Below are 19,866 nucleotides of genomic sequence, written 5' to 3' on the forward strand. Positions count from 1 at the left end.
TATTATTGATTTTCCGTTATTATATTTAAAAGGTTTGGCGTCACAACATTTGCTAGTCAAAACCTTATGGTAGAGGCAAGCAGAGTGAAGGGCCCTACGACGTGACATATTCAACCAGCCCACCCATTTTAAAGTGTATGAGATACTCGCATTATTGGTTAGATAAGAACATTATAAAGCTTTTTATCTGCAACTATTGAATTATCTATTCGTTATACACTTGATTTTTGACGGGTAATGACACGCATTACTCATGACTCATGACTGACAAAGTGTTCAATAATGAAGCCATTATTCCACAGTTCTGACACGACCTACTAATATAAAGTTTTTTGAAGTCTATCAAGTTTTTTTTTCTTTTTTTGATTTTTTTTTTCAAAATTAAATATTTGTAGATAAAGTATAGTTTTCAAGTTGCGTATAATGGATGTCAGCCGCCATTATACGCTTGTTGAATAATATACTATTAATGTTTTATTATATTTATTATGATTTTTATTGTTTTATTAATAAATTTCTTATAACAGCATGTCATAAATTGAATTGAACATTTAAAATTCCGATTATTCGATTATTCTTTTTTTAAAAATAACTGGTAAACCATTTTTGCTTGTTAAAACCACTTCACCAGCTATATCTGCTTTATGATCATTGATTGGATGTAATGTAAAATGCCTCATTATGTAACTAATTAAAAATTTAACTTCGGCAATTGCAACTATTTTACCTAAAAATGTTAATGAAAAATTATAAATAAATATTTAGTGACTATATATTGGTTACCTATGCAATCTCTTGGTCCCAACGAAAATGGTAAATAAGCATTTGCTGGGATTTTGGTGGCATTTTCTGGAAGAAATCTTTCGGGTTTAAACTTTGTGGGTTCTTCAAAATTTAAATAATGAGACCCGATTATTGAAAAGACTAAATCGGTGTCACCCGGAAAAACTTTATCACCTAAAAAATTTTTATTAAAAAGCTAATCTGTTATAGAATTAATTTACCGATTTCTGCCGATTTAATTAAAGTTCTAGAAATAAATGGAAATGGAGGATAAAGTCTTAAAGTTTCTTTCATAACGCAATCAGCAAAACTCATTTGTTGAATATCGCTAAATTCTGCAAAAACGTTTTCGTCAACACCTACAATCGAAATGTATTCCTGATAAATTCTTTCTTGTAATTCTGGGTGTTTAGCAAGTTCATAAAGAGCAAAACCAGTTGCAGCTGAAACTGTATCGGAACCCTTCAAAAAAATGATTAAGAACTAAAATAATGTAACATGAGCAAATAATTACAGCAACAACTAATGTTCGAAGCTGCGCTAAAATTCTATCATAACTCAAACCAGATTCTAAAAGTAAATCAATAAAATCTTTTCGATCATTTTTATTCGGCGATTTCTTTTTTAATTCGATAACTGTTTTTAAAGTACTTTCAATAAATTCTTTAGCTTCTTCAGAACATTTCGTCCAAATTTTATAATTATTGGTTAATTTAAATATGATATCGTTAATCTTCAATGGGGAATTAATTCTATCGAAATAAACTTCGAAAAATGTTTTCAAAGCTGTGCTATAACGATTTACACGATCATCTTGGTTGCTAATATCTTCATTAAGTAATAAATCTACAAAAAAAATGTTTCTTTGATGCGTAAATACTTATTATATTTTTTACCATAAACGATGTTTAATCCATGTCTTAATAACAACATTTGCAAATCAACAGGTTGATTTAAATTTTTATTAATCGCATCGCGCAGTTTAATGGCGTGTGTTTTAAATGTTGATATATAATCGATGTTGAATTGATTATTAAGTACGTGCGAAATCATTTTTCGTTCTTGTCTCCATAAATTAACTAAAAAAATTTTTTGATTTCAATTTCTAAATAACTATCTAAATAACAACAAGAAATGTTAAGAGGTTATTCAGGATTTTAGATAACTCAGGGTAAAAAGTAATTACTATCGCTCATCATGGGTAATCCGCTTCCTACAAATGCTTCCAATAACTGAAATAAACTTCGTTTATTAACATGTTCTTTCGATAATAAAATATGTTTAATAAATTTTTCATCGGAAACGAGGAGTGTTGGTTTAAAAGGTCTAATCCATATTTTAACAACTGGCCCATATTTTTTATTTAAAGAAACGACGAATTTATAAGAATCTAAAAAGAAAATGTTTCAAAATAAAATTAAATCACAAAATTAAAAACTTACCAACAGTCGATTTCGGTAATAATACAAATTTTAATAACTCTAATGGAGTTGGTCCAGGATAATCATCAATTATCTTGTACTTATTTGTTTGATAAAAGTAATAAAATGTAAAAAAAGATATTAAACCCATAAAAAGTATCAACAACATTTCGGATATGTTTGTTTAACACAACTATGGAAAGATTAAATTTAAAGTATTTTTGATATTGTTTGACCTTAACATTTTATCATATTTAAACCTTTGAATTTTACCTTGATCACCTTGATAGTTTAGAAGACTAATTTTAAGGTAATTTAATTTTAATTAATTCAAAAGAAAACGAATAAAATGAAATTACAAGCAAAGCAAAAAATATAGTAAAATATAATATATAAAATATTACACGTAACATTTACCTAAAAACAAATACACAGTCATAATAATCCGTGTCAGAACAGTAGTGGCCGGGAAAAAAAAGTTAATCTGTTCTTATACTAAACACATTCAAAGGCCATGCTCTACGCAATAAAACTTCCTTAATCCTAGTTACAAAAGCTTTAAATGTTAAATTCCTATAACTACCAGGCAGACTATTAAAAAATTTTACTCCATAATAATTATACCCCCCCTCCTAGTTTTGTAATTGTGAAAATCACCATTTTTTTTTTAGTTGACTATGAAGTAATATTGTAAACTTCAAACATTCAAAGATATATAATGAAGGCAGTGTCAAAATTTTTTAATTGATAAAAGAAGAGCGGCAGTCTTCAGTATAGTTTAATTTGACGATATTTCTAATGGCTCTTCTTTGTATACTAAATATTCTTTTATTATATTCTTTATTATGACTCTGAAAAGCACAAAATCGTGCGCAATACCTCCGTAGAAGAAAATTCAGAAAGACGTCTTAACAAAAAGGCTGTGGAGCTTAAACGAGAAGTTAAAGCTTCGCCATGAAAACTCCAGGTAAGTCCGCAGTCTCAACATGCACACTCAGAAATCTGAAACTATCATCAGAATCCAAACTTGTACTATGTGCTTCAGTAAAAAGGTCATTGATACTATTTTATCATTATTCAACCTTAGCTGATTACTTGCACAAATGTCTAGCCGAAATAGACATTAAATTATTATTTTCGGTAGCTTTTGCTTTAGATGAATGTTTATTTAATAAACTTGTGTCATCGGCATACAAAATTGATTTTGCAGGATTCAAAAATGACGGCAACTAATTGACCAATGGGGAACCCACTATCAATTTCTATTTGTAAGATATGATGATAGAAGTTTACATGCCTCTGGGGTGACATTATACGCGTACAATTTACGAATTAAAATTGAATGAGATACACAATCAAAAGCTTTTGTGAGATCCAAGAAACTTGCTTCGGTGTATTGTGAAGTCTCGAAACCATCGACTGCATACTCAATAAAGCTTTGTATAGCTGTAGCGGTTGGACTTTCTCTTTCTAAAACCAAATTGTTGTTTATTAAAAATATTACTATCTTCAAAATATAGATATAGATACAAAATATAGATAGCAGAAGAGGAGATGGAAGCAGTGCTTAGGGGATTGAAGAAGGGAAAGGTGTCAGGGGAAGATGGCATCCAGAACGAGGCATGGTTGGAAGCATCAAGGGTGGTGAGAGTGAAGTTGTTAGAGGGGATGAATAGCGTATGGAGACGGGGGGGATTCCGGAGGGATGGAAAGTGGGGGTAATTTGCCCAGTATATAAAAAGGGTAATAAGGGAAGGGAAGAAAGCTACAGAGGAATTAACCTACTAGACTCGGCATACAAGATATACACGAAGATACTGCTGGGAAGACTGGAGGAGGAGATGGAGTTGGGGGGAATTTTTCCGGATGGGCAGGCAGGCTTTCGGAAGGGAAGGGCATCTGGCGGATAGAGAGCTGGATAAGAAGGGAGAGAAATTGTACGCCCTGTTTATAGATTTGAAGGCGGCTTTTGATAAGGTGGATAGGGGAAAGTTGTGGGAGGAGATGGGGAGGAGGGGGATCACGGAACATCTAATTGCGAGAGTGAAGGAAATATACATGGAGGCTATGGCTAGGATAAAAGTGGGAGATAAGCTGAGCGACGTGTTTTGGACGACGAAGGGACTGAGGCAGGGATGTCCGCTGAGCCCAAGTCTGTTTGCACTGTATACGGCGGACCTGGAGGATAGATTGGGGAAGGGGCAAATGGGAGGGTTGGTGGTGGGAGGTAGAAAGGTGCATATGTTAGCATACGCGGATGACATCGTGGTCATGGCGAGAGAAGCGGCGGAGATGAAAGATATGATAAAGACATTGGAAAGATATTTTAGGGGGAAGGGGCTGGAAGTAAATGTGGGGAAGACAAGGATGATGAAGTTTTGTAAGGGGGGGAGAAAAAGAACAGAAAACTGGAGATGGGAGGGAAAAGAGATCGAGGAGGTTAGGGAGGATACTTACTTGGGGTATGTGTTCAGGGAGAACAACAGGGAGGGGTCGCATGTGATAGCTATGGCAAAAAAGGCGAATAAGGTGATGGGACAAGTATGGGGTTGGGGGAAGAGAGTCTTTGGAAGGAATGTTTCAGCGAGGAAGATTATGTTTGAAGGTCTGGTTAGCAGTGTGATGATGTATGGAGCAGAGGTATGGGGATGGAGAGAGCAGGCAATGCTGGAGGACGTGCAAGCTAGATACTGGAGATGGGTGCTTGGGGTAGCGAGAGAAACGCCGGGGTATATAGTGAGGGAAGAGGTAAAGGTGGATAAAGTCAGAGTGGAGGGGGGCAGGAGAGCAGTGAAATATGAAGAAAGAATAGAAGGGAGGCCAAACTGCGGGATCTTGGGGGAGTGTTGGGGGGAAATTAGAGAGGGAAAGATCAAATATGGGAAAGGAGACAGAGACAACTATTATAGACGAGCGGGCTACTCGGTAACTGAGATAAATAGTAGACGAAGGGTGAGTAGGGAGATGTGGAGGGAGTTGAGAGATAGGGACCGAGATGTGCAGAGACAGGAAAGAAGGACACAAATAAAAGAGGGGAGGTATAACGAAAGGTACAGGGACATAATTACGGAGGGGCTGCCTAGATACTTGTTATTGGAAGGAGATGAGGAAAGGAAGAAGTTGGTGGCTAGGTTCCGTTGTGGAAACGAGGAGAGAGCGAACAGATACTGGATGGCCGATGAGGAGAGGTAGTGTAGGCTATGCAGGGAGAAATGGGAAACGTTGGAACATATGTTGAATGGGTGCAGTGAGTTGAGGGAGGAGGAGTGGGACCGAGGGCAGATCTTAGGAGAGGGGGGAGAGGGGAAACGATGGATGAGAATGGTTGTGGGGGTGAGGAGACAAAGGGATGGATGAGGGGAGGATTGGGCCGAGGAGCCGAGGGTATGGAAATGGAGGAAGAGGGTGGAGGGTGAAAATAATATACTAATGACATATATTATATTAGGATGTATTAAGGGGAAAATTGTAATTATCAAAAACAATAAATGCTTATTATTATTATTAATTAATACTATCTTCAAAATATTTGATTAATTGATTTTTTAATAGTTTTTCCAAAAATTTTGATAGTACAGATAATATACTAATTGGTCTGTAGTTCGAAGCCTCATTAATATCACCTTTCTTGAATAACGGTATGACATTTGCAATCTTAAACTCGTCAGGAAAGTAGCCAGCGGATAGTCAATACTGGAATCAGACAATTTTTAACTTTTTTTAACATTATTGAATTTAGACCAAAGAAATCAGTACTTTTTCCAAATTTGAGGGCATCGAAGGAGTCCCAGACTCCACTTGAGAAAAAGGTTGAAATGTAAAATAATTATTATTAACACAATTAACATGTTTAATAAATAATGACAAAGGATCAGCACCACCACTTATATTTTTTAAGCTAATTTACCAGGGACATTCAAAAAGAAATTATTAAGTTGATTGGCATCTAAATTACTATCCATTTCGTTGACTCTTTGAGAGGCTTTATTAGTATTGATTATTTTCCAAATAGCAGAAGACTGATTTTTGTGATTCAAAATAAATTTGTCAATATCATTTCTTTTAGCTTGCTAACTGCTAACTTATAAGATTTACGACATTTGTTACGTTCAGCAAGTGTGTACGAATTTTTATTGAATCTGTATAGATCACAAAGAAAACTAAGTTTTAGCTAAGTTAAGAGGCAAAACATAATTTTTATATTTAACTTGTTGAGTTCTTACATGTATGTACGTACATAATTATAATCCAATTGAAACCAATTAAGTTACCAAATCATGCCAGACTAGTTCTGATACAGTCGAAGAATAATAATAATAATAATAGCGTTTATTCTCCATAAATATACATATGATACGATAAATAAAAATATATATATAAAAACACTTGGGGAACCTTAGGGTCCAGCTGAGCTGAGTGTATACACACAAATTATATACAAAAAACTTAAAATGAAACTTCTGCCTATAACGGAATATATGTCCGCAAACAAAATAATAAAAGAAATTCGCCAAAAAATTACAAAAGAAAGCCTATTTTAAGTATACATTAATCCACTCGCCGAAGAAGCAATCGCTACAACCCAAGCCCAAGCATTGCTTCTTAAAAAGCATTTCAAAAACTGCACATTTGTACGCCGCCACGCTTTTTGACCACCGGAAGAGGGTTATAATAGGCATAAATGTTGTAGCTAAACGATCTTTCAAGTAAAGAGGTCCTATCAGCAGAAGAGGCAATCAAATTCCTATTTCTAATATTGATGGAATGAATATCACCCCTAAATCTTACTTTCCTTAAAAAATAATAAGGCGCCCCCGATAGCAGTGTTTGATGAAAGAGCACATCGGTTCCTCATATTCAACTAATTTAAATCCTTCAATTTGTGCGAAATTCTATCAAACTTTCGGATGCCATATATCTCATAGAGGCACTCTGGACTCCCTGACCTCTACGCGCGCACAGAATACAAACAAGGGCAATAAATAGGCAAGCAGTACAAAGACAGAACCATACTTTCACACAAAGTAATTTTAAGTTTTATATTAAAAATGTTGGCGTAAGGATAAAGCACTTCAAATTGCAAAAAGCGGTTCCAATTTTTTTTAAATATATGAACAAAACCGAAAGCTATAACGTTATCAATGCCAAGATTTTTCGTTACTGAGGTAATTGATATGATAAGTTTGCTAGATCAGTATTAATCTTATCTACAGCATCTTCCAGATCATCCCGTTCAAAACTCAAATACAACTGCGTATCGTTTGCATACATATGTACATTACAAAAGTTAATAGTTTTAGGTAAAAACGCAGTACACAAAACAGTAACGATCCCAATATAGAGCCCTGCGGCACACCCCTCTCCAGGAGTAAGGGTGCGGAAATGGCATTTGACAATTTAACCGATTATTGACGATTAGCTAAGTAAGAGTTTACTTTAAGTATTACAACCAGAAGGGCGAGAGCAGTAAATTTATTGTCATCTTTAGCATAAATGATATCGTAAGTAATCTTTAGTAAAGCAGTAGTGCAACTACGTTTGAGGACAAAACCGGATTGACACTAAAACAACCAAAACCAAAACAAGAAAAGCGATACAAAGATAAACTTAATTATTTATTATACTTCCTACCGTCTTCTCCGTCTCCTTCTCGTTACCTTTCTCCCCAACCCTATTCCTCACCAGCTTGTCAAGATCATCTAGATCGCTGATTTCAACAATTTGTCCTTGCTTGTCTCTGGTTAATATATTAATATGAATTAAAATTGTTACTCTGGTTACTTAGTGAATGGGTTTTCGCAATGGATGTGCACAGTGTTGTTATGGCTCCAATCACCAACGTCTCAGCTGCCATTGATGTTAAATTCCTATAACTACCAGGCAGACCATTAAAAAATTTAACTCCACAATAATTATACCCCCCCTCCTAGTTTTGTAATTGTGAAAATCACCATTTTTTTTTAGTTGACTATGAAGTAATATTGTAAACTTCAAACATTCAAAGATATATAATGAAGGCAGTGTCATTTTTTTTTAATTAATAAAAGAAGAGCGGCAGTCTTCAGTATAGTTTAATTTGGCGATATTTCTAATGGCTCTTCTTTGTATACTAAATATTCTTTTATTATATTCTTTATTATGACTCTGAAAAAGCACAAAATCGTGCGCAATACCTCCGTAGAAGAAAATTCAGAAAGACGTCTTAACAAAAAGGCTGTGGAGCTTAAACGAGAAGTTAAAGTTTCGCCATGAAAACTCCAGGTAAGTCCGGAGTCCACATGCACACCCAGAAATCTGAAACTATCATCAGAATCCAAACTTTTATCTATGTGTTTCAGTGAAAAGGTCATTGATACTGTTTTATCATTATTCAACGTTAGCTGATTACTTGCACACCAATGTCTAGCCGAAATAGACACTAAATTATTATTTTCGGTAGCTTTTGCTTTAGATGAATGTTTATTTAACAAACTTGTGTCATCGGCATACAAAGTTGATTTTGCAGAATTCAAAAATGACGGCAACTGATTGACCAATGGGGAACCCACTATCAATTTCTATTTGTAAAAAACGCAGTACACAAAACAGTAACGGTCCCAATATAGAGCCCTGCGGCACACCCCTCTCCAGGAGTAAGGGTGCGGAAATGGCATTTGACAATTTAACCGATTATTGACGATTAGCTACATAAGTAAGAGATTATAAATTTTACAAAGGAAGTATTACAACCAGAAGGACGAGAGCAGTAAATTTATTGTCATCTTTAGCATAAATGATATCGTAAGTAATCTTTAGTAAAGCAGTAGTGCAACTACGTTTGAGGACAAAACCGGATTGACACTAAAACAACCAAAACCAAAACAAGAAAAGCGATACAAAGATAAACTTAATTATTTATTATACTTCCTACCGTCTTCTCCGTCTCCTTCTCGTTAGCTTTCTCCCCAACCCTATTCCTCACCAGCTTGTCAAGATCATCTAGATCGCTGATTTCAACAATTTTATTGCCACTCTTGGTGTAAATGTGGCAGTTGTTTGTCCAAGAAATGTTTATAAGAATTTACATGTTAATATATTAATATGAATTAAAATTGTTACTCTGGTTACTTAGTGAATGGGTTTTCGCAATGGATGTGCACAGTGTTGTTATGGCTCCAATCACCAACGTCTCAGCTGCCATTGAAAATAATAATACACAAGAAACTGCAAGACCCTCCACGCCTACTTTTGCAGAAGTCATAAAAAGTCTAATAACAAACGAGTTGATGTAAAAACGCAGAAATGCGGAGCTAGCGAGCCAACTATCTTCAATGTAATGAAGATAATCAGCGAATTTCACACTGGAATGAGACACAATTTCAGTATATTAACAAACGCGGTGGAACAACTGAAAAAATCCTAAGAGCCCCAAAGAATTGTTTACAAAACTTAGGCCCAAGGTATATTATTGGATATATTGGATATAGATTATAAACTAATATTAAACTAATACAAAACAATATCTTTTATTGCTTCTAATTTGGTTAGTAAATCAAATCCAAACATATAAACAAATAACATATATTAACAAATAACAAAAAAAAAGTAGTGTATAGGCGTGATGAGATGGGTAGAAATTAAAAGACAATTCAATGATAAAATTGAAAAAAGTTTTTGGTAAGAGTCATATTCTACATATTGTGGTTTAGGTGTAATAAATGTTTTCATTGTAAAATAATTGTAGTTACGTAAATCATTGAATTGTTGTTTCTTTAGATGACAAAAATTATTAAACCTGATGATGGAAATAGTCCCGAAACATCCTTTGTAATGATTTAGAAATAAATAGTTAAAGGAGGAAATGGTGTAATGATTTTATAATAAAATAATCATTCTATATTAAATTGTTTGTTTATATTGAAATTTTTCGCTATAAAAAACTTACTAAAAATTAATAACGATAATGATGTACATAATTATATTAAACACATATACGTGTAGTATGAAGCTTAAGTTACGCTCCAACCTCTTCCAGAATCATTATTATAAGAGAATTAAAACACACATTGTGTAAAATAAATTTGTAGTAAATTTGAAAAATTGAACTGAGTAATTTAGAAAAAAATTTATAATTAAAGCTGTTGCACTGATGCTTTAAAATTATTCACTCAATTATCGAGATTTTATTTATTTTAAATGGAATTCGAGAACACAAAATAACGAACAAAATAAAATAAAATAAAGGTTTTCTTGGAATAACTGAACATTATTACAGTTAAAATAAAACTTTATTTTGTTACATTCTTGGAATTTAATCCATAAATTATCAATAATTTTGTTATTAATAATTTCATTTTATAATATTTCTCTAAATTGTTTTTAAAATTTTTCCTCAAATTCGAGATAATTTTACTCGCCCGTAAATGTGATATATTTATTTAAATATATATTTCGCAAGTTATTTATGGTTAGTTAAACCAATATCAACCTAATTTCATTTTTACATCATTTTCCGACATTATTTTCTAACAAACTTTATGTATCATTTTAAAGATGACATTTTAATCCTTCTTATAAGATACAAGTCATCTTTTAACTATCAGAAATAAATCGGAAGTGATTTTTTAAAAATTGTCGTTTATCAAATAAACTTCGTGTTACAGTATCTTGTTCAAAAAAGATTTTCTCAAGTTTTTTATAATTAACATATAAGTTATTTTACATTTTTAATGATATAAATCATTACTTCATTTTCAAAAATAATCCGAAAGTGATATTTTAAAGATTACTCAACATCAACCTAAATTCATTTTTATAACATAATTTTCAAAAATTACTTTCTAACAAACTTTATGTATCACAGTAGGTTATCATATATTATTTTAAAAAGGATATTTCAATCTTTCATACAAGATACAAGTCATCTTTCATCTATCAGAAATAAAACCGGAAATGATTTTTAAAAAATTCTTGTCTATCAAATAAACTTCGTTTTACAGTCATTTTTTCAAAAAATGTTTTCTCCAAATTTGTATTATTAATACATAGGTTATTTTACATCACCTTGAACAGGACAGTTTAATGTTTAATTAATGATATAAATCATTACTTCGTTTTCAAAAATAACCTTAAAGTGATGTTTTAAAGAAACAATCTAAACTATGATTTCACTACAATAGGAACAATATCTTAGTAGCAAAACATTAAGTATGCATTCTGCATAAGTGGAAATTTAGTCGAGAACTTTCGTGCAATTACATCTAAAACATCATATGGAGTAGCAAAATATTTGGCAGAATAAATTCCATCCAAATGAAAAATCTTGTTGAAATAAACGTGGGGTGGATTTAAAAAAAATTAAAAAGACTTGGAAAGATTTCCCATTTGAAACTAGTTTGAACTACTAAATGAACAAATGTATTATTGTGGATGCGCATACAACAATGGACGCATAATGTTCAAATCCTTTTTGAACGCAGGCAGAATTTCATATTACATAGAAAGAGCAAATTCAAAAGGGGAAATATAAATCCGCTTACGAATAAACGGGAATACATACATGAAGGATAGTTATATGTGCTTAGTGATCAAAATAATTACCTAGAAAGAAAATTAATGAATTCGTAGTATTCAAGTTGGATAACGTTTTTCGGAATTCAACCCGAGTCTACCTCTAATTAATCTATTTTGTGCTTCTACAGCTTGTAATTAATGTAATGATTGTGAGCAGAATTAACGATCTAATAATTTATAAATATTGAATGACTTTTTTTATTTAGACGTTAAATTCACAAAATCTAATAAAGTTGAAAACTGTCTGAAAGGATTTAAAGTCGACCGAAAAGGTATCATCATAAACTCTCTTCCAGATGTTGTCTGGAACATAACGTTGAAAGAAAACGTTTTTATTAAGAACTTAAATCTAACTCAACTTATAAGATAATGTTTTATGGCTATCTGTGTTCCTTTTCGATTTCTTTACAACAACGTCGTTGAACATGTTAATCTCTTATTGTTTGGATTAATCAAAATGTCGTTTACCCATAAGCTCTTAGAATTATAAGGTGATGAGGGTTTCAAATTATTTCGGATTAAGATGGATTAGGTTGTTTATGTCTCCACCTTATAATTCTTTAATTCTATTTTTTATATACACGTCTTTAAATTTCTATTAGGTATGTATATTTAGAAATAAAAAACATTTTAGTCCCTTCATAATCCGCTCTCTTTAACTACGTTACTTTTATGTAAATGCGATAAAGAAGGACTGTGGGGACATAAAAACAGAAAACCTTAGAAGAATATTGAGTATTACCGAATTTTCTTTGCGTTTGACTTTGTATTATCTTCAAAATATTCACATAGAACTAGAATCAGGTCGGTTTAGCCGTGCGTCTTTCAATACGGCTAAACCCGAATGTTTCTAGTTTCAGATCAGTGATATCATTAGTATTAGATCACTAGAACTAACACTAGACTTGGAACAGCTAAACCTTAATGTTTCTAGGTTTAGGTCTATTGTCAGTTTCACTTTTAGTTCTATAAAGATATACAACAAACTAAAAGTTTGCTTTTGATTTTTTGGCGGTTTTCATATTGGCTCCTCAACCTTCTCTTTAGTACTATCACTGGTGTCAATTTGCTGTGCATCACTATTTGTTGTTTCTTAACTGCCGCTTCCTTGTCGTGTATTATCCACGATTTATCTGTAATAAAAAACGCATGTGTACCTAAATAATTCTATTTGTTTTTTACAATTGCCACAAACTGATACAGATTGGTTGCATATAGATAAGTAGTTTGAGGAATTATGGAATTTTCCTTATTGTGTTGGCGCACTAAGAAAGAGTGGAAGTGCATTTTATAATTATAAAATAACCTTTAGTATAGTTTTGATGGCTGTTGTTGAAGCAGAGTATTGTTTTACTTATGCTGATGTTGGGTGTCAGGGAAGAATATCAGACGGCGGTGTTATAAGAAATACATCATTTTTCAAAAAGTTACAAGAAGATACTCTATTTTCCTCCATACAATGTTTTATCTAATACAGATCTATCACTACCTTTCGCATTTGCTCAAGATGATTCATTTCCTCTGCACAACCAAATTTTAAAACCATACCCTGGGGTAAGCGAGAAAGGCTCTATTCAACGAATATTCAATTAACAATCGATAATGGCTAAATAATGAACAAGGGCTAGAAGAATAGTTAAAAACGTGATCGGTACTATATCAGCAATCTTAAGAGTTTTGAGAAAGCCGATTTTGCTAGAACCAGAAAAAGTTCAAAAAATTGTGTTAGCTTGTATGTATTTACATAATTACTTAAGAAGGAGTAAATCCTCTCATAATATCTACACACCAAGGAAATATAGACTCTAAAGAAACCTTGGCAAGATTTATATGCATAATGTTTATAAATAAAAAATAATTTAAAATGTACAAAACTTACTTACCACACTTCCTTTTCTTTCGCAAACCATTTCGTGTTATACAGGATGGTCCATTTAACGTGAGATAAGCGATTATCTCGAAACCGGTTCATTTTACATAAAAATCTGAATCTATGAATAAAAGTAAAATAATTAAAAAACAAAATTACCGTGTGGTTTTGCCAGTACGACGGCGAAATACCTTTTGTAGACAAAATACAGGGTAAACGACAATAATAAATGACAGAATTGTTCTGTGGCAACTTTTCTGCCACTTTCTCCATAAATAAAAATCGTTTCGACTTTTTCTGCCACACTTAGAGTATCCATGATTACTTAGTTTAAACACTTTGCCTTAATGTAAAACGATGGAATGAATTCAGAATTTGTTGCCAAGCAGGTTTTTGCAAATTTAGTTTTACCTGTTACATTTTAAAACTATTCAATCAATTAAGTCTCTGAAAGCGATATTCTGAAAATGCCGACATAAGCAGTTCCATGAACTCTTGTTTTTTATGCGTTATTCTATTACCAAATTGACAAAGGCGGAGAAATGTCGGAACCTTTTAGACCTCTCTCCTAAGGTATTTCCGACGATTTTTTGAATTACTATACTTTTATCCACATATTCAGATTTTACAATAAAATATACAGGGTGACTGGTACATAAACATGAATATTGAAATACGTTGTTCTAGAGCTCACTTGTAATTGATTAAGCTAAATATGCCTTATAGAAAAGTGAATAATTTAGAAAATATGTCAATTTTTTGCTTTTTGTACAAGTTCAGTACATAATCTTACAAATCTTGAAATTTAGAGAGTAATAATAGTGTCTTTGGCAATGTGTCGACTTCTCTGGATAGATTACATCCTAATACACATTTAAAGTCAAGAAATACTGTAAATATTTCGATGGTTTCAAAATACAGGAAGTGAAATATTCGGTTTTTAAGTTAATTGTCAAACAAAGTGTTTATTCATGAGCGTCTATTTCAAAATATCGATGATACATTCAGCATACAAATTATTGTAAAAACTTCTCTGTTTTATTACCTTTCGAATGAGGTATGAAGCATGGCAAAATGTCTTTCCAATTAGCCAATAATAAGATAACGATTGGCGCGAGCACAATTTTGACAACCTATCCAATGTGAATAAAATTCTAAATCGATTACACCTGCGGTTGAAATTCAATTCATTAATGGTTAACAACCATCGGTTAAACAATTTTTTTACGTTTTGGTAGTAAGCCATGGAATTTAGACAGTTTTTTCGTTAATATTGTTTATTTTTATTTGAATAAAATTTTGGTTAAAATGTCATTGTTTACAAATGATGAGTATGCCGACATCCTATTTATTTACGGTTTCTGTGACGGAAACGCATCAGCCGCTCATCGAGAATATCAGCAACGCTATCCAAATCGACGAATTCCTCATATTAGTGTATTTGGCGCCACTTATCGACGTTTAGCTGAGATTGGCAATTTAGTGTAGGACGTGCTGGATTTAATGTGGAAGAAGACATTTTGGAAACATTCGATGAAGCATCCACATGCAGTACAAGAAACGTCGCTGCTAATTTGGGGATATCACAATAAAAGTCTGGTCAACTCTTCGACAAATGGGCAACCATCCTTATCATTATACACCTGTCCAGGCACTTGAAGACGGCGATCCTGAACGGAGGATTCAATTTTGCCGGTTTCTTTTAAATGCTGACATTCAGGATGAATATTTCTTGAGAACGATTTTATGGACCGACGAATCGAAGTTTAACAGAGGAGGTATAACAAATCTTCATAATTTACATTATTGGACTGACGAAAATCCTTATCTAATGAAGGAAACGAGCAACCAAAGAAAATTTAGTGTGAATGTGTGGATAGGGCTCATTGGAAATAATTTGATTGGTCCTCATTTTTTTCCAGATCATTTAAATGGCGCAACGTATGGTGATTTTTTACATAATAATTTAATAGAAATGCTGGACCGTGTACCTTAAAAAACAGGAATAACTTGGTTTTCCAACATGATGGATGCCCTGCGCACTATTCGCAAAATTTGCGAAATTCATTAAATGAATTATTTCCTAACCATTCCTGATTTCGTTTTTTGCTTCTTCCTCCTAAATTATACTACAATATGCTGATGACACACAATTTTTAAATTACAATGTTACAGAAGAAGGTCTACACAGAAAAACTGTAATCTCAATGCAAGACGCAGAAATTTGGTTTAAAAGCAATGAAGTCATGCTAACTAGAGAGAAAACACAGATTATGAAGTTTTGTACGCGACTTGAAGGGAAAACAGAAACCGTAACACTTCTGGGAAGTATATTAAATAATACTCTTACCATTCAAAACAATGTCCTATACATGTCCAGTAAATTAAGTTCAATAATCTACACTATCAGTATTAAATAGAACAGCAATGTATGAAGCGGCTCGCCAAGCTTATTTTTTAATGTTTCATAGTGCTGCAACATACGGAATCCTTCTGTGGGGTGCATATCCTCATGCACGAAAAATATTTATAAAACAAAAAGAAGCAGTAAGAGCTCTTTATAAATTAAATTCTAAGGAAAGCTATAGGAATATATTCAAAAGTAATATACTTACCATCCCAGCAAAATATATATTTGTGTGTATTTTGTAAATACTTACACGACAGAAAGGAGCAGAAACGCAGAAGTGTTTCGACCACCTAAACATCGTTTACGGAAAACTCAACATGGTATCAACTATATATTGGAGTTCATCTGTATAATAAATTACCGGAAAATATCAAACTAGTGACACAGAAGACGTTCAAGAAAAAGTGAAATGTTTACTGCTAAATGGTGGGTTTTATTCTGTAGAAGAATATTTGGACGCTAAATTGTACTAAATTGTATTATTGTATGTTGTACCTATTATATGTATAGAATGTGGCGAGCCGTATATTTCTTGTATGAATTAATTAGGCAATAAAGGATTTATTATTATTTATTATAGTAAAAGTGACTGCATTATTTTTTTTAATTTCGGAAATATCAGTTTAAAACATTTTAGCTAGTTCCGTCCAACAATCGATTTTCGATTTTTATTTTTATGATAATTATTAGAGTGATCCCATAAATAAGTAGTTTCCTATACGATGAATAACAATTAAAACTAGAACTAGCATTAGAACCTCTCTTAAGCTGGCAGGACCATAATAGCAGAACCGATTGAGACCTATTGGATTATTTAGTACTTATTTTGTACTAATTTGTAGTTGTAATTTGACTTTTTGTCATTAAAGAGAAACTCGTGGCGCTGCTAGCTTAATATTAAGCTAGCAGGACCACTTCAAAAAAAAGACGTAAAAAAATAAAACAAAGGTGGATTTGAGAAGAGCTGAATTTGTACTAATTCGTACCACCGATAAAAAGTGTGTACTATGTACCGTTAAAGAGAAACGCGTGGCGCTGCTAGCTTAATGTTAAGCTAGCAGGACCACTTTTAAAAAAACTTAAAAAAATAAAAGAAAGGTGGATTTAAGAAGATCTGAATTTGTACTAATTTGTACCACCGATAAAAAATGTGTACTATATGCAGTTAATAAAATGCGGGGGCGGTAGTTTAATACTAAAACCTACCAGCTTCAAGTGCACCAGTGGAAAGTGAGTTTAATAAATTAAAAACATTATTACTAAAAAATTGTTCATTACTGCGCATTGATGATTTTATACAGAAACACGTACAATATTTACGTGGTGCACTGAAAATTGTCGACGCGGAAAGCAATATTAACAATACATATATATATCGCCTGCAGATTCGGAAGATTCTAACGTCAGTTTAATATCAGATCTGAATAATTCATGTCCTGCATTCAAAAATAATAGTAAACCGTCCGGTACATACCTTTGTCAAATCTGTAAGAAATCTGTCCATGCATTACCTCAATGCTCCACATCGTATGACAATTTTGAAGATGGCTATGGTCAATGTCGTATATGCATAATGTGCAGAGATAATGTGCAAAATGCGAAAGTCATAATCGGAAGCCGCCAACAAGAAAATTGGCGTGGGCAGATAAAACAAAATAAAAATAAGAATTTATGCCTTGGAAAAATCCACATAAGATAATAGACGCTCTTACAGCAAAAAAGGCTGCAAAATTACCAATTTTAAAAAAAGGTATAATATTTCTTTAAATGCAGTGAAAATTGAAAGCGGCAGTTACACCGTTAGTAACACTTGTGCATTTGATAGCATATTATTAATTTTATTTGCAGCGGGGCATGATTTGCCTAATAATTGTTTTTCAAATTAATTATTTATGCGATAAAGAACGGCATTAGCCAGTATGTTTATAAATTGCGCGCGCAAATTTTATTGGAAACATATCCGGTATCTGATATAGGAGGGTGTAAAAACATAAATTCTGAAACGAATGTAGGGTATTTAGCTGGCATATTATTTAAAGAAACACCCAGTTTTAAAGAAACAACTCAATGTAACTATGATCGCGCCACGATATAAAAAGTTGTCAGTGATTCAAATAGAAGACACAAAAATTATGGACGATACTAACTTTAATAAAGTTATCGCGCAAAGTTTACACCTACCCGACCACCGTTGCTGCACAGAATTCTGTGTTGGAATTGAAAAAACCACGCTGTCTGAAACAGGCGAGTATTTTACATTTTAAAAATAAATATCAACATTACAATAGCATGTAAAGTTTCTGAAACGAAAGATATTGGACGTTAAATCATATTTATTGAATATACCTGCTAGCGTTGTCTCTGTTTCCATCGACTATGAATAAGGACGTACTCCTTACTTAGTCAACACTGACTGGATCGGTTAGTTAGCGGTTAATTTGTTTCAGAAACCAGCCGTAGTTCTGTTTCTTCGTTTACTAAAAAAATAACTTAATTACTTATTTTAATTGCGCTGGTTATATTGTTTCAGGAGACATTATAATTTTCGAAATATTCACAACAAGTACAGGTATTCAAATAAGGATTGCGGATATTAATAAAACCTGCAGCAATCCCCAAAACGGAAACACTTATAGTTTAATTGGAATAGTTTCTTATAAAGAGCCCGTGATAACAAGGCTAAATGAAAGTATAGTGTTAAAACAAATGGGACACTACACGGGAGTATATTTAAGAGACTTTAACAGACCTTAACAAAAAAGAAATAATTCTTAAAAACAATGCAAAAATAACACCAGCATTATTAATATACGCCAAGCAGAATAGTTGTTAATTTTATTTGTGCAATATATTTAAGCAGTCATTATTATTTCTTGTTGATTGTTATTATAAATGACATGTAAAGGTTTTGTCATTGTATTAATATATACAATAAATATTAATATATTTATTGTTTTACATTGTTACAATAAAGATTCTTTTATAAATAATATTTTTTTACGCAGTGCATTTGTTATATTTTCCGTCCCCGCATATTCTTAAGTGCATATAGTACACATTTTTTATGGTTGGTACAAATTAGTACAAATTCAGATCTTCTTAAATCCACCTTTCTTTTATTTTTTTAAGTTTTTTTTTAAGTGGTCCTGCTGGCTTAATATTAAGCTAGCAGCGCCACGTGTTTCTCTTTAACGGTACATAGTATACACTTTTTATCGGTGGTACAAATTCAGCTCTTCTCAAATCCACCTTTGTTTTATTTTTATACGTCTTTTTTTTGAAGTGGTCCTGCTAGCTTAATATTAAGCTAGCAGCGCCATGAGTTTCTCTTTAATGGCAAATTAGTACAAAATAAGTACTAAATAATCCAATAGGTCTCAATCGGTTCTGCCATTATGGTCCTGCCAGCTTAAGAGAGGTAGCATTAGAACTAGCACTAGATCTGGAACTAGAAAGATTCGGATTTAACCATCTTAAGACACGTACTTACATCTAAACCCCAATGTTTCTAGTTCTAGAGTAAGTTTTACTTTTCGTTCAATAAAAATATACAACAACCTAGCGTTAAATAACAATTAAAACTAGAATTACCGTCCTTAATTTATACATCGTACAGACAATTCAGGGAATACCCCGAGTTTATCTATGAAAATGGACAGAGCAACTTAGGGAATAACCCGAGTTAGATTCTATCTATGAGAGCTAACATTTATATTTAAATATACTTATGTATTAAATAGATAATATTAATAGATTTTACTGTTTTTAAATTTAAAATTTTCTTGCATGAAATTTTCAATTTTGTTGTCATTAATAGATGGCGCTATAAA

At 32.6% G+C, this 19,866-nt stretch overlaps 1 protein-coding gene across 1 annotated transcript; it reads right to left on the minus strand.

Annotated features, from left to right (window-relative positions):
• Positions 1–524: 524 nt before the first annotated feature.
• On the minus strand, positions 525–2,553 carry LOC111429505 (cytochrome P450 4c21-like). The gene is made up of 7 exons (XM_071200230.1): positions 2,226–2,553; positions 1,970–2,173; positions 1,680–1,862; positions 1,298–1,629; positions 1,005–1,245; positions 784–957; positions 525–727 (listed from the first exon to the last, which is right to left on the minus strand). Exons 1-7 carry the CDS (start codon positions 2,371–2,373, stop codon positions 564–566), a joined length of 1,446 nt encoding a protein of 481 aa, XP_071056331.1. The 5' UTR covers positions 2,374–2,553; the 3' UTR covers positions 525–563.
• Positions 2,554–19,866: the final 17,313 nt, after the last annotated feature.

Source organism: Onthophagus taurus, chromosome 11, assembly GCF_036711975.1.
Source record: "Onthophagus taurus isolate NC chromosome 11, IU_Otau_3.0, whole genome shotgun sequence".
NCBI classification, from domain to species: domain Eukaryota; kingdom Metazoa; phylum Arthropoda; class Insecta; order Coleoptera; family Scarabaeidae; genus Onthophagus; species Onthophagus taurus.

Bases quoted from the DNA above. Each gene is read 5' to 3' on its own strand.
- LOC111429505 (XM_071200230.1), bottom strand. From the start codon at position 2,373: ATGTTGTTGATACTTTTTATGGGTTTAATATCTTTTTTTACATTTTAT. The intron at 1,246-1,297 runs GTAATTATTTGC...ATTTTTTTGAAG, and splicing joins TTCGAACATTAGTTGTTGCT to GGTTCCGATACAGTTTCAGC. The intron at 958-1,004 runs GTAAATTAATTC...AAAATTTTTTAG, and splicing joins AATTAAATCGGCAGAAATCG to GTGATAAAGTTTTTCCGGGT.